The sequence below is a fragment of the Mesoplodon mirus genome, assembly GCF_964341445.2.
Source record: "Mesoplodon mirus genome assembly, chromosome: 12".
NCBI classification, from domain to species: domain Eukaryota; kingdom Metazoa; phylum Chordata; class Mammalia; order Artiodactyla; family Ziphiidae; genus Mesoplodon; species Mesoplodon mirus.
In genome coordinates, this window is record NC_138988.1 from 43,688,646 (window position 1) to 43,702,859 (window position 14,214).

The 14,214-nt window shown below is 47.7% G+C and overlaps 1 protein-coding gene across 3 annotated transcripts; it reads left to right on the forward strand.

Moving 5' to 3' along the window:
* Nucleotides 1-1,211: 1,211 nt before the first annotated feature.
* Nucleotides 1,212-12,642, forward strand: SLC25A38 (solute carrier family 25 member 38). 3 transcript variants are annotated; one of them, XM_082638391.1, is made up of 7 exons: nucleotides 1,212-1,410; nucleotides 6,459-6,580; nucleotides 7,207-7,291; nucleotides 8,004-8,183; nucleotides 8,418-8,592; nucleotides 10,594-10,760; nucleotides 11,843-12,114. In XM_082638391.1, exons 1-7 carry the CDS (start codon nucleotides 1,342-1,344, stop codon nucleotides 11,963-11,965), a joined length of 921 nt encoding a protein of 306 aa, XP_082494517.1. In that variant the 5' UTR covers nucleotides 1,212-1,341; the 3' UTR covers nucleotides 11,966-12,114. The 3 variants fall into 3 exon arrangements, with proteins under 3 accessions (XP_082494517.1, XP_082494518.1, XP_082494519.1); XM_082638392.1 differs by having other exon boundaries at nucleotides 8,418-8,586; XM_082638393.1 differs by lacking the exon at nucleotides 10,594-10,760 and having other exon boundaries at nucleotides 8,418-8,586; nucleotides 11,843-12,642.
* Nucleotides 12,643-14,214: the final 1,572 nt, after the last annotated feature.

Here is a 14,214-nt window from a genome sequence, read left to right on the forward strand (position 1 = left end):
AAAGCTTCTGGTAAGGCCATTAGAATTCTTTTTTCCTCCTGTTTGTGCCCATCCTTGTGGATGGGCACAGAGGGTGACTTTCCACACTGCTGAGGGCACTGCCTACCCTGGGAGACTCTTAAGGCTGCGTGTTTTGGGTTGGAGGGGATGCTCTCATGGAGAGGAGCGTCTATAAGTTATAGGATAGAGGGCATCATAACACACCCATTCACCTCTCTGGGAGGCCAGTGTTGTCCAGTAGAAAAGTAGTTCGAGCCACAGGTGCAATTTTTAAAAATTTTATTGAAGTATAGTTGATTTACAATGTTGTGTTAATTTCTGCTGTACAGCAAAGTGACTCAGTTTTACATACATATGTTCTTTTTCATATTCTTTTCCATTATGGTTTATCACAGGATAACAAGTGTAATCTTGTGTTCTAGTAGTCATATGAAAAAAGCAAAGAGATAAAATTAATTTTAATAATTATTTCACCTAATTCAATACACCCAAAATATCATTTCAACATGTAATGATGTAAAAATTATTCATGAGATTATTTTATCTTATTGTCATGTCTTAGAAATCCAGCGTGTGGATAACTTACAGCACATTTCTGGCACGAAATGAAAGCGTTAAAAGGGAAATGTGGATCTGCCAAGACAATAAAGTTGTGTTTAATGGAAAAATATTCCACACTGCTTCGGGTTTTAATACAAATTAATTATAATTAAATCAAGTTTAAAATTCTGGTCTTCAGTCACACTAGCCACACTTCACGTGCTTGATAGCCACAGATGGCTACTGGCTACCGCATTGGGCAGAGCGAGTCTGGACTGTAACTACCTTCAGACGTGGCGCCCAGAACCATACCTCCCTGCAGACGCCCGATGCAGCTCCGGGCGCAGGGAAGCCCCGATCCTGCAGTTCCGGAGGTCTCCACGAGGCAGCACTAAGGAGCACACCCTCGCCAGCGCGCGACCCGCGTCCAACCCCGGAAGCTAAATTCCGCCGTTATATCTAGTTCTTCCGGCTTTCTCCACTCCCGGATGCACTCTGCCTAATACTCTCAAGTCCTGAAGACAGCGACGGGACAGGATGGGCAGGGCAGTAGAGCCTCGCAGTCCGCTGAGCTAGTGAAGAGCGGCGCCTGGAGCCACTCACGTGCGGTGGGCGCGCAGGTCCCGACCCCCGACCAGCGCAGACTGCAGAGAAGCCCCGCGGTAGGACGCGTCGTCCGGCTACCGCCATCGCGTCGCCCGGCTACCGCCGTCGCGTCGCCTTCTCTAGAATCGTCAGGGCCGGGCCTGAGCTCCCACCGACGGCACCCCGGGCCCAGTGCAGTCGCAAGCCTCCCCTCCAATGATTCAGAAGTCACGCCCGGCGCTGCTGCAGCCTCAAGATGTCGGAGACAGGGTGGAAACGCTTATGGTAACCTGCGGGGAAGGGAAGGCAGGGGTTCCGGCATTGCCGGCTCGGGGAGGGAAATTCGGAAGGTTGTCGAGGGTCAGCGGCCCTCGGGGAACCTTTTCTGCCTCCGGGATGCGCGCATAACCGGTTGGGGACGTGGCGGCAGAGATGGAGTTTGACTAAGGGATTAAAAGAGGGGAGGGAGGGAGGAAGGAGAGAAGTTGCAGTCCAGTCCTTGGGACAGGCAAGCAAAGGTCTCGCTCCTGTATTGGTAATCTGGGTAGAGGTAGGCGGAATTGCCGGGGCTTTGGCCGGTGTCGGGGGGGAATGTGCCCGCGTGCTCCAGAGCGAGGTGCGAGCGCTACGGGACGTTGCTTTGAGTTGGATGCCTAGAATGACAGGTGGGAGGACACCTGGGTAGATATTTGGACCATTGCAAAGCCCGGCAATAACGCTAAGCCTGAGAAGCGGCCGTTGCTCGAACGAGGTGGGTTATGGCTGCACAGCGTCCGCGGGCTGGACCAGGTGGACTCTCCCGGGAACCGGTGCGGTTTGCCAGCGCCACGAGGCCACGCCCCTCCCGCGCCTGGATTGGCTGCCGTGTTCGTGCCGCGGGGCTGCCATTGGTGGAGGCGGAGGCTGGGCTGGGCCGGCGAGGATGGTGTGGCTGAGTTGCTGCTAGCGGTGGGTGGAGGCGGGGATGCGGCTTCGCTTTAGGCCGGGAATGCGGCAGCGGCTACTTTTCTCCCTGAGGTCAAGGTCACGGGCCACCTGCGCCGGGGGCAGGGCAGGGGTGTGGGGTTTTTTGTTTTGTTTTGTTTTTTATCCTTAACAAAGGTGGAGGCGGGGACCGCTCTATGTTTACATCTTATAACATGTGCTTAAGTATTCCTTTTTGGGTCCTCCAGCTCTGGCCTGGAGATCTGAATTGGATTTAGGATATAGTTTTTTTGAAGGGGAGTAGGAGTTGCTTGTGGAATCTGTTTGCTAACTATTCAAGTGCTGCTTATTGCCTTTATGTATCTATGTATCATTGTTTGGTTGTTTTTGCCCTACCCCCCAAAAAAAAACAAAAAAACAAACAAATAAAAAAGCCCGCTGTATTACTCGTTTTATTTACCTTGAATAAATTTGGGCTGTTTAGGGAAAAAAAAAACCAAGCATGCCTTAAAGGGTATGCCATCCACCACTGACAATATCTTAAAAATGAAAAGTGTAAATTCTATCTTTTTAATACAATTATGTTACCTATGTTTTGTGTGTGTGTGTGTGTTACGCGGGCCTCACTGTTGTGGCCTCTCCCGTTGCGGAGCACAGGCTCCGGACGCGCAGGCTCGGCGGCCATGGCTCACGGGCCCAGCCGCTCCGTGGCATGTGGGATCTTCCCGGACCCGGGCATGAACCCGTGTCCCCTGCATCGGCAGGCGGACTCTCAACCACTGCGCCACCAGGGAAGCCCATGTTACCTGTTTTGTTTTGTTTTGTTTTTTAACTATCAGAGGTTAGTCTATACTGCTGGTGTATCTTTTGCATCTGTTCTATGCTAATGGACCTGGAAGATTACAAAGTTAAAAAAGTTATGGGCTCTATGCATGCATGTATCCACAAATATTTATTTAGCCAATAAAATGTTCAAACAATGTGCTGTAAAAATAAAAACATTAAGAAAATAGTTCTGCAATGGAGGACAGTGTGTTGGGCGTTGGGGAGCAGTATACAGTAGTTCCGTACACAACCTGTGAGAGCATTAGAGAGGCAGCTCCAAAGAGAACTGCTTAGAAGCTGTAACTGCAGGCCATTCCTACAGCCTTACTGGAGCAAAGGGCTGGAGGGAGCCAGGGGAGAGTCCCTTGTCCAGGGATGTGGCCTGCAGGGCCCTTTAAGCTTTATCCTGTGGAATTGTGCTCAAGGGAGAGCCATGTGCAGATTTCCTGTTATATGAAGTGATTCGTTCGTTCATTTTTTTTTTTTTTTAATTTATTTTTGGCTGCATTGGGTCTTCGTTGCCGTGCGAGGGCTTTCTCTAGTTGCGGCGAGCGGGGGCTACTCTTTGTTGTAATGAGCGGGCTTCTGACTGTGGTGGCTTCTCTTGTTGCAGAGCAGGGGCTCTACGCGTGCGGGCTTCAGTAGTTGTGGCTCGCGGGCTCTAGAGCACAGGCTCAGTAGTTGTGGCGCAAGGGCTTAGCTGCTCCATGGCATGTGGGATCTTCCCGGACCAGGGCTCGAACCCATGTCCCCTGCATTGGCAGGCGGATTCTTAACCACTGCGCCACCAGGGAAGTCCCTGATTCATTCATTCTTGATTGTTGAGCACCTGCTGTGGACCAGGTTCCGTGGTCAGTGCTGGAGGAACCACCATGAACAGGACAGTCCAGGCCTCCTCTGTCCTTGACCCTCAGTCATAAGGCAGGTGGGCTCCAGCGCCGTGGAAGCACTGAAGAGGAGCACTGAACGCCAGTGTGGGGTTAGGGTAGATCAATGGCAGGGTGTTCACTGGGATGGAGCGCCCTGCACGAGAGGCACATGGTGGGTGAGGAAGAAAGATGAGTTCAGGTTTGGAAATGTCAACATGCGGTGCCTGTGGGACATCGGATTAAGTGGATATGGGAGTCTGCAGAAGATAGGTTGCAAGTGTGGACCGAAGGGTGGAAAAGAAGAGGCCCTGCATGTGAAAGCGGAGAGGCCGAGGAAGTGGGAGGAAGATCAGGACAGTGTTAATCCCAGAAGCCGGAGGCAGAGCACATTTCCAGAAGGAGCTGGTGGTGGTCAACAAGCAACAGCAGAATGCTGCTGAGCTGCCTGGGAAGTGCCCTGGACTGTCACTTAGACTGGGAGGGATGGTGAAAAAAGCATGAACTTTGAGTCCTAGCCAATGGCTTCAAACCCTGTGACTTAGGATACGTTGTCATCCCTGTGAGCTCCAGTTTCATCTGGAAAATGGGTTTGAACATCTAGCTCTTATGAGCATTGTGAGATTTCAAGGTGCTGTATATGGATGCCTCACCCCAGGCTGCTCTGATAGCGGGGGTTGGCACTGCTGAGGCTGGAGACCCCCAAGGAGATCACTAGGATGGATCAGTGGGGGGCAGGCTCTGGGAGGAATGAGGGGTCATCAGTAGGAGTTGGTCATGAAACAGTAGGTAGACCAAGGAGTCTTATTTGTCTCCTAAATGTCCTGCTGGGACATGAAGGAGAGGCAAGCGTGTGGAGAACCGTGGACAGAGTTTCCATTAGGGGATGTTGAGTTTGAGATGCCTACAGGCCATTCGAGGGGAGGTGGGGGAAGCATGGGGACAGTGGACTCGGGAGAGAGGCTGAAGTGGGCTGGAGGTGTGGGCGTTGCCAGCATGTGTGCGTGGAGCATGGTGTGGTGTGGAGGTGAGGGTGCCCTGAGAGGCCGCAGCTACGGGGAGATAAGAGGAACAGCAACATCTGTGTCTGGGGAAAGGAGGCTTAGAAGGGCAGCCAGAAACCAAAAAGAGAGGAGCGGCGATCAGCTGTTTCAAATGCACCAGAGAGGCCAAGTAAGAGAAGGCCACAGATGGGAAAGGGGTTCTGGGATATGGCAGGTCCTTGGTGAGGCAGCTTTAGTGGAGGGGCTTTATCTGGATGGCAGACTGGGGAACCTGAAGGGTGACTAGTGAAGAGGGAGTGGAGATGATGTGGCATCAGGCTGGAAAGATGGGGGGCTTTCAAGCTTGTTCCAGACACAGGAGAAGATGCCAGTGGAAGTAAGAGGCTGAGTATGCAGGGAAGAGAGGCTCACTGATGCCATAAAGGTTCGGATGAGGCTGAGAAACAAAATTCGTGGGAATATGGGTTAGCAAAAGGAGCAGGACACACATTTGATGAAGTTGTTCCCATCTGGCTTGGTTGTACTTGTGGTCTTACCTTTGATGCTTGGAAGGCTATTTGAACGTGGTTATAAGCTCCAGTATTTATTATCTGAACTTATTAAGCCCTTTTAAGGAATTCCAGTTATAAATTGAGACTTGCTTTTTTGGTGAAACGTGGAATAATCTTTCTTCTCTGTGAAACAAATACCACAGATTACAAACATTTTGGTTCCGGGTAGGTAGTTTTTTTTGACGTGTGTAACAGGCAACTTCATCTTAATAGCATTTTAGGACTATAGTATGCCATTTATTAAAAAGTAATAGTGCAAATGACATTTAATGAGAAGACAGAAGATCTTTGGATGGAGTTTGCCAAGTGTCTCCTTTGGAAAAGAGGACATTTGTTTCCTGCTTGGATTTTTAAAAGTGTGTTTTCACAACCAGTTGATTGCGTCTGGATTCCGGGGCATGCCGTGGGGCCTCTGGAGTGTGCTTGGGGGGGAACACAGTCAGTCTGCGAGGCAGTCCTGCCCTTCTGGGTGCCGCCTCTCGATTAGACAGTGTGTGTGACTCTCCCGGCTTAGAGGACAGCCAGCAAACCCAGGAGTGGTTGCTGCCTGTGGCGCCCCTGTGACCTGTTTAGGTCCCAGTGAGACGAATGGGTATATGACAGGGGGAAAGTTTTACATTAAGGAAATGTATGGGTTTTACAGGAAGTGGCACAGACGTTTCACATTCTAGCTGCTCACTTATGGTTTCACTTCCTTTGTCTTACTCCTGTAAATAGCCTGCAGGCCCTACAACCAAAGGAACCTGAAACCAGCAGTTCAGAGTTAAAACACTGTTCAGTTGATTTTTGCTTTTGTGACAAGAAGGAGTTGGCCTTTAACTTACCGTCAAGACAAGTAGGGAGGTGTGGTCAGTGGCATAATTCACAGACGGAAATTACCGTGTTGCTCAGTAGGAGCAAAGTTATCCATAAGTTTTTAATTATCAGTAATTACTAAAGTTGTTATCGGTAAGACCAGAAAGCTACCTCTTGGAGTATACTGTGTTCTCAGCAACATTCCAACACTGTTCATTCCTGGCTATGCTTTTCCCTTCTGTGAAGTCTGACGCTAATACAGGGCGCCACCAGGTGAGTTTCTAAGAGATCCTTACAGAGAACTGACTGGTCCAGGTGTGGCGAAGGCTGAGACAAAGCTGCTGACACAGTGTTCTCTTGCCCTGCAGTTGCAGCCCGTGATCAAAGCTTTCCTGTGTGGCTCCATCAGTGGGACCTGCTCTACCCTCCTTTTCCAACCCCTGGATCTCCTCAAAACGCGCCTGCAGACCCTCCAGCCCTCAGCCCATGGGTAAGGCCTGCTGCCCCCTCCCCCCGCCCCCTCCCCCCCTTTTCACCAAGGACCTGGTTTCAACGACTTCTCTCAGACACTGGCGCATCTTTACTGTGTTCAGTCAACTTCCATTCTGTTGGATGAGCAAAGAGAAACACAGGCCAGGCCGAGCTTTCATGTGTTCTATATATACTCTGTTATATTTGACATTTCTCTTAATTAAGTGGGGTCCTTCCCTGAGTAGCTTCCTGGGATCTGCCTTGGTGACGTTTGCATTTTACTGTGCCAGCCTGTAATGTCATAACTGTGCTGCCTGGCACAAGTAGTGGGTGGTTTTCTGGAAATAAGGTAGGTATTGAGTGTATCTTGTGTGCCCCCTGTTGGGCTCAGCCCTGTGGGAAGTACACAGAGTGTATGTAAAATGAGAAGTTATCCCATTGCTTGCAGTGTGAATGGACAAAGAATCATGCACCTGCCACATCATGAACGCATAGGAACTCAGAGTAACTCCAAGGTGCCTTTTAGAGATTCTTAAGTGTTCTAGAAAAGAGTCCATACAGAGAAGTCTGTGAGCGGGGAGTTCTTTCACAAGGATGTGGTCTAAGTGATTTCTCCTTCCTTGCCTCCATTTTGTCTGCCTTCAGATCCAGACGTGTTGGGATGTTGGCTCTGCTCTTGAATGTGGTTCGCACGGAGAGTCTTTTGGGCCTCTGGAAAGGGATGTCCCCTGTAAGCTGCCTTTTGGGTCTTGTCTTGCACCCCCTCCTTTAATAACTAGCCATCTCTCATCCACCTCACACCTCCTCTCTTTTAAGGGTACATGAGGTTGGAGGTGGTGGGAGGGCCTTTCTGGTCTTCCTGCCTGTCCCTCTCACTGTCGCTGGCTTCCATTTGAGGGCCCTGGGAATAGCACACCTGTGCGCCCTGGGCACAACTTCTTAGTGCAGCATGAAGTCCTAGAGCAGAGGCAGCTGGCGCCCCACCTGTCAAAAGGCCTTGCCCTCACCCCTCCAGTGCCTCCACACCTGCATTTCTTCGCCTAGACAGCTTTTTCTGTCCTTAGGAACTCACTTTGCTGGAAATGGCAGGGAATTCACGCTCACCCCAACCCCGCAGCAGCCCTTAACCAATGAAAGATGAGAGCTGATGTTTAAAACTTCCCTTCCCTCCTCGGGTGGCCGGGTAACCGAGGCGTGGACACTGATTCCCAGAGTTCCCCAGAGGGATTCCATTGCCCATGGCAATAGCTGATGAGATGACACAGTCTTTGTTGGCTGCCTTCTCTCCCATCTCATTTCCCTACTCTCCCATTGGTGTTCCCTCCACACCTTAAATCGACTCCTTGCATGCGAATCCTGGGTCTTCTTTGGGGAAATCCAGCTCAGACAGGATCTTACGTGTTGGTGTTTGATTCCGTTCCTCCCTCCGACTTGTTCTGCAGTCCATCGTGAGGTGCGTCCCTGGCATTGGAATCTACTTTGGCACTCTCTACTCTTTAAAGCAGTACTTCCTGCGAGGCCATCCCCCCACTGCCCTGGAGTCAGTCATACTGGGGGTGGGCTCCCGCTCTGTTGCGGGGGTCTGCATGTCACCCATCACTGTGATCAAGACACGGTACGAGGTGAGTGGGCAAACAGAGACACTGGGCTCTTGAGTCTAGTGGCCACTGATGCCGCCTCCCAATTTATAACCTAACACAGGGTTGACGTGGTCGGAGAACTCATCTGTGTAGTCAGGCCAAGCACATGCAAACTAGAGCCGCCAGGGCTCCGGTAATGCACCCTGAGGATGTCTTCGTTCAGTACGCAAACCCAGGGCCACTGTGCCAGCCGTTGGTTCTGTGCTTCCTTTGCAGAGCGGGCGGTACGGCTATGAGAGCATCTACGCGGCCCTGAGGAGCATCTATCACAGCGAGGGGTACCGGGGTCTCTTCAGTGGCCTGACAGCAACACTCCTTCGTGATGCCCCCTTTTCTGGAATCTACTTGATGTTTTACAACCAGACCAAAAACATTGTGCTTCGTGGTACGGGTAAAGGAAGGTGTGGTGGGAAGAGATATCCCTCGAGAGATCACATCCTCACCACTTTCTCTGAGATAGGAGACTATTTGTTGTTCTTAGCAGCTCCAGATTCTTCTCCTAGTTTTAGAAACCGAGCCATATCTGCATTGTGTCAGGCATGGGACCCGGTGCTGGGATGCAAGGGCGGCCATGAAGACATGGTCCCTGCCCTTTTGAGTTTATAGCTTCCTAAGGCAGACTACTGTTAGTATGTAATTCTTGAGTCGGGGAGGGGGTAGGATAAAGCTCATTTTGCATACGTTTTGCAGCAATGCTTCCCACATTTGCCTGATCTTAAGAAATCTGGGTCCTACCCAAGGCATCCTAAATCAGAAGCTTTGGGGTAAGACCTGAGAGACTGTATTTTTCAAGAAGCACTTGTGATTCTTATCAGACAAGTTTGGGAAATCCAGTGGGTCAGGAGCTAGAAGAAAAATATTTTCATGTCCCTTGCTGTGCTACTGGTTAACGTTGTTTTGAGCCCTCCTTTTGGATGGAGAGAAAGATGCCAAACCCCTAGCATTCTGGCAGGCCCACCCTCCCAGTAAGCTCGTGTTGTCAAGACATGGGCAAAATCGACAGGCAGTAAACATCCACCCAGGCAGAGCCAGGCATTGATAGAAACACATCCTATAAAGTGAACCTGCATTCAATAAGGTGTCTATGGATAACATGAGCAAGGAATTGCAACCAAAGTCATTTAATTGGGAAAGCCAGAATGCCACCCCCATGACAGTGGTGTCAGTTGGGGTGCTTTGGGAGATTGGCTGCTTCTCCCCAGGCGCCAGGAGGTGTGACACTACAGGTCACAGCCTTACCTTACAGGAGAAAGTTAAGGCAATAAGGGAACTTGGATATACATTTTTAACTTCTTCATCCATCCTAAATTTTTTTTTAATTTGGTATTTAGAAATCATTTTATGCTTACCAAAAAAAGCCACAAGAATAGTACCTATAACTCCATAGCTCTTCATTATTCTCTTTCTATGTGTATAATTGTTTTCCTCAAACCATTTAAGAATAAGTTGCAGACATGATGCCTCTTCACCCTCAAATACATCAGTGTGTACTTCCTAAGAACAAATGCATTCTTGTATAACCATCGATAGTTCTTTCATCTATAGTCTTGATTTCTCCAATTTTCCCAATAATGTATTTTGTAGCAATTTTTATTTTTTATTTTCAAGAGTATAAGCCAGGGCCTCCCTGGTGGCGCAGTGGTTGAGAGTCCGCCTGCCGATGCAGGGGATACGGGTTCGTGCCCCGGTCTGGGAGGATCCCATATGCTGCGGAGCGGCTGGGCCCGTGAGCCATGGCCGCTGAGCCTGCGCGTCCGGAGCCTGTGCTCCACAACGGGAGAGGCCACAACAGTGAGAGGCCCGCATACCGCAAAAAGAAAAAAAAAAAAAACAAAAAAAAAAAAAAAAACAAGAGTATAAGCCAGTTATATAACCTCAGCATGGGTTTCCCTGATGTTTCCTTTCAACTAGATTCATTTATACCTTTTTAGCAAGAGGAGCACCTAACTGAGGTTGTGTCTTCAGTGCCTTATATCAGGAAGCTCATGATATCCGTTTGACGCACTGTGGGTGATGTTAACTTTTTATCACTATAAAAATAGTGTCTCCACTGAAAACTCAATTGTTTGTTCTTTTGTAATTTCTAAGTATCTCTGTGGGGAGATACTTTGAATCTATATAAATCTATATAACTCCTCCTGTCCTTTCATCCATATATTTTAGCATCAGTGAATGACTTGCCTGAATCAATTATGCTGATGGTTGTAAAAAGGTGAACTTTTAGTTCCATTATCCTACTTACACTGATTAGTTTAGATTTTGAATTCTTAGCCTTGTTTGAACCCAGACCCTTCTGGCTTTCAGGAAGAATTAGTGGGCAACTTGGCATGGATATTTATCTGATGAATGTGGGATTTATTTATAACCGAATGTTGCCTTTGTCCTGTTTCAGACCAGTTGGATGCAGTCCTTGTTCCCGTTGTAAATTTCAGTTGTGGGATATTTGCTGGGATTCTGGCCTCACTGGTAACTCAACCTGCAGATGTTATCAAAACTCACATGCAGCTCTCCCCAATGAAATTTCGGTGGATTGGCCAGGCAGTGACACTCATTTTCAAAGTAAGGCTTTAGAATAAATATTGGTTCATATTGTGGTTAAGGCTTTCTCTCTAAGGCAGTAGCTCTTATCCTTCACATGGTAGAATCACCTGGGAAGCTTTTAAAACAATCCCGATTCCCAGCTCATAACCTGGGCTTATCATATTAGAATCTCTGGGGGAGATGAAACCCTGGCATCAGTATTTTAAGTTCCCTGGTGATTCCAATGTGTTGCCAAGGCTGAGAATCACTGCTAAAAATCTATGGTTGTGGGGTTTTTTGTTGTTTTGGTTTTGTTTGTTTAGGGAGGGAGCCTGACATTAGGACAACATGTGATATTTGTTAAACATGCATATTGTTGGGCTCTACCCCAGACCTACCTAGTCAGGAGATCTGGGAGGACTCCTTAATCTAATCAAGGATCTAGGAGAAAATGTAGTCAGAAAAAAATCACAGGCACATTGTTTTGTTTCCAGGAGTTTGCGCTAATGCAAATGGACAGATGGTATTGAAGATAAAAAGTACAGTAATTGTAAAGTACACTAAAATGCTATTTAAAAGACACTGAGTAAGCCCTTTGGAAACATGTACTGTTATCAGATATTCTTTTTGAGAGTAAATTTGTCACTTAGATCTTTAGATGTTTCTGTACTTCTCAATTTTTGTATGTAGCACAGGAAACATGTAAGCATCTGCAGCAAGTATCTGCCTTATCCTAGATACAAGCAAGTATTTGTGACTCTAATCATATTCATCACACTGCTTAGGTTGCCTGCTTTCTTATTCTTTATACCTAAAATCATGAAGTTTGAAAATAGAGTCTTCAGTAAATGTGAAAATGGTAAGATTTTCAGCGAAGAAATAAATTCCCCTGGATGGAGCAAGCCTAAAAAAGATAAAACTTAGCAACTACTCCCCAAAAAAATTTTTTTAGTTAATTGCCTCCTTGGACCCAGTATTCGTAGTTTTAACACTATTTATAAAAGTCTAAAAAGTAAGACTTAACAATGGGGTAATGCAGAGAGAGATCCTCACTCTCGTGCCAGGTATATAAGTGTATTGCTGCTTTAGTCCCAGAGTTTTGGCCTCCATTTTCCTCCTAGGACTATGGGCTGCGTGGCTTCTTCCAAGGTGGTGTCCCCCGGGCCCTCCGCAGAACTCTGATGGCAGCCATGGCATGGACAGTCTACGAAGAGTTGATGGCCAGGATGGGCCTGCAGTCCTGACCAAGCCAGGACCAGGCAGAGATGGGATCTGTTGCCCTGCCTGGTTTCTGCCAAGGACCTCTTCAGCTCACTACCCTGGACCTGGACGAAGTCCTATCTGGAGAGGCAGGCAAACACGTCATCTTCAGTTACCCAGCTCAAGAAGAGAATAGGTGGGCCCGACTCAAGCCTTCCAGACCTCCCAGAAGAGGAGTCACTGACATGGACATCACATTGGGGAGTTAGGAGAAGGGTCTGCATACCCTGCAAGGCTACTTGAAAAGGCATTTCCAGAGGGTGCTCTGTCCGGTGGCTCTGCTCAGCCACCCACTATGCCACGGTGCCTCTTTGGATCTGCTCTTGGGCAATGCAGCGCCAGGGATGCTGTGGGCCGCCTGCAGTGGCGGAGGAGTTCCAGCAGCCAGGCTGGATCTGCTGAGAGAGGAGTCACTGTCACCAGGCTGAAGTCTGCCTCTGAGGTGATGTTAGGATGAGGAAGAACAGATGTCACGACTTCATTGGTTCCTCATCGACTTCTCAGAGGCTCCGGAGAAGGGGGGCAGTGGCTTCCTAGCCCCTAAGTGTCCAAATAATATTGTTTGATCTTGGCTCCTGCACTGTTTCAACTCCAAGTCACTCTGGCATTTTTCTGCAGCTAAAGTTGGGTAAATAAAGTGAAGCACTTTATCATCGAAAAACCTCAAGTGCCACGACTCCACTCTAAAATAACAAAATAGTCTAAGGTGGCTGACTCTTGAACTGTATAGGTCCTCAAACCTAAAATTTTTTAAAATAGCTTTATTTTATATATCATACAATTCATCCATTCCAAATAGACAATTCTGTGATTTTTTTAGTAACTTTACTGACTGGTGCAGCCATCACCATAAATCAGTTTCAGAACACAGTCACTCCCCCGCCCCCAATAAGATCTCTTATTTACAATTAACACTCGATCCCAGCCCCAGCACAGCCTAGGCAGCCACTGAACTGCTTTCTGTCTATAAATTTGCCTTTTCTGTGCACATAGTGTCATACACTACGTAGTCTGTTGTATCTGGCTTCTTTCACTTAGCATAACGTTTTGGAGGTTCATCCATGATGTGGCATGTTCAACACTTTATCCTTTTTTTATGGCCAAATAATATTCTATTGTGTGCCTATTTATCCATTCATCAGTTGATGAATGTGTGAATTGTTAGCACTTTTTGGCACTTACGAATATTGTCACTATGAACATTCACGTATGAATCATTTGTGTGGACATACATTTTCATTTCCCTTGTGTACATGCCTAGGAGTGGAATTACTGGATCATGTGGTAACTATGTTTAATCATTTGAGAAACTACCAGACTGTTTCCAAAGTGGCAGCACCATTTAACATCACCACCAGAAGTTTATGAGGGTTCTGATTTCTGCACACCCTCCTCAACACTTGTTATTGTCTGTTTTATTTATTGTACCCATTCTAGTGGGTTCTATCAACTTTCAAGCTTAGGAAGCGGCTGTTGTTTTATCCAAACAGCAGAAGGGGGAAGTTTGATCTCCTGGTTAAGAACGTGGGCTGTGATCCAGGCGGCCCAGGTTAAAAGGCTGGCTCTCCACCTACTTAGACACATTTGAAATTGTCCCGAGGGGATGGGGATAGTAATATTTCCTACCTCCCAGGGTGGTGGCAAGGGTTAAATGAGCATATGTTTCTGGTGCATTACATTAGTTTCCTAGGGCTGTCACAGCAAACCACCACAAATTGGGTGGCTTCTAACAAATTTATTATCTCAGTTTGGAGCCTACAAGTCTGAAATCAAGATGTTTGCAGGACCATACTCTCTGAAGGCTCATGGGGAAGATGGTTCCTTGTCTCTTCCAGTTAATCTCATGGTGGCTGGCAATTCTTGGCGTTCATCAATCCAATCTGTCTCTGTCTTCACAATGCTTTCTCCCCCGTGTGTCTCTCTGTCCAAATTTGCATCTATTTTTAAGGACACCAGTCAGTGGATTAGGGCCCACCCTACTCCAGAATGACATCTTGATTACGTTGCAAAGACCGTATTTCCAAATATGGTCATGTTCATAGGAACTGGGGGTTAGGACTCCAACGTATCTTTTTGGGGGACACAAGTCAACTCATACATATTAAGTTTAATGATTTATAAGTTTAAGTTTTAGGTTAGAATGCCGTATTCAAAATTATAATGTGGAGAGGAGTATGGGAGAAGACAAACCAGGATCCTAATCTCCTAGTGGTACCCAAGCCACCAGTGCTTG

Bases quoted from the DNA above. Each gene is read 5' to 3' on its own strand.
- SLC25A38 (XM_082638391.1), top strand. From the start codon at position 1,342: ATGATTCAGAAGTCACGCCCGGCGCTGCTGCAGCCTCAAGATGTCGGA. The intron at 1,411-6,458 runs GTAACCTGCGGG...CTTGCCCTGCAG, and splicing joins ACAGGGTGGAAACGCTTATG to TTGCAGCCCGTGATCAAAGC. The intron at 8,593-10,593 runs GTAAAGGAAGGT...GTCCTGTTTCAG, and splicing joins CATTGTGCTTCGTGGTACGG to ACCAGTTGGATGCAGTCCTT.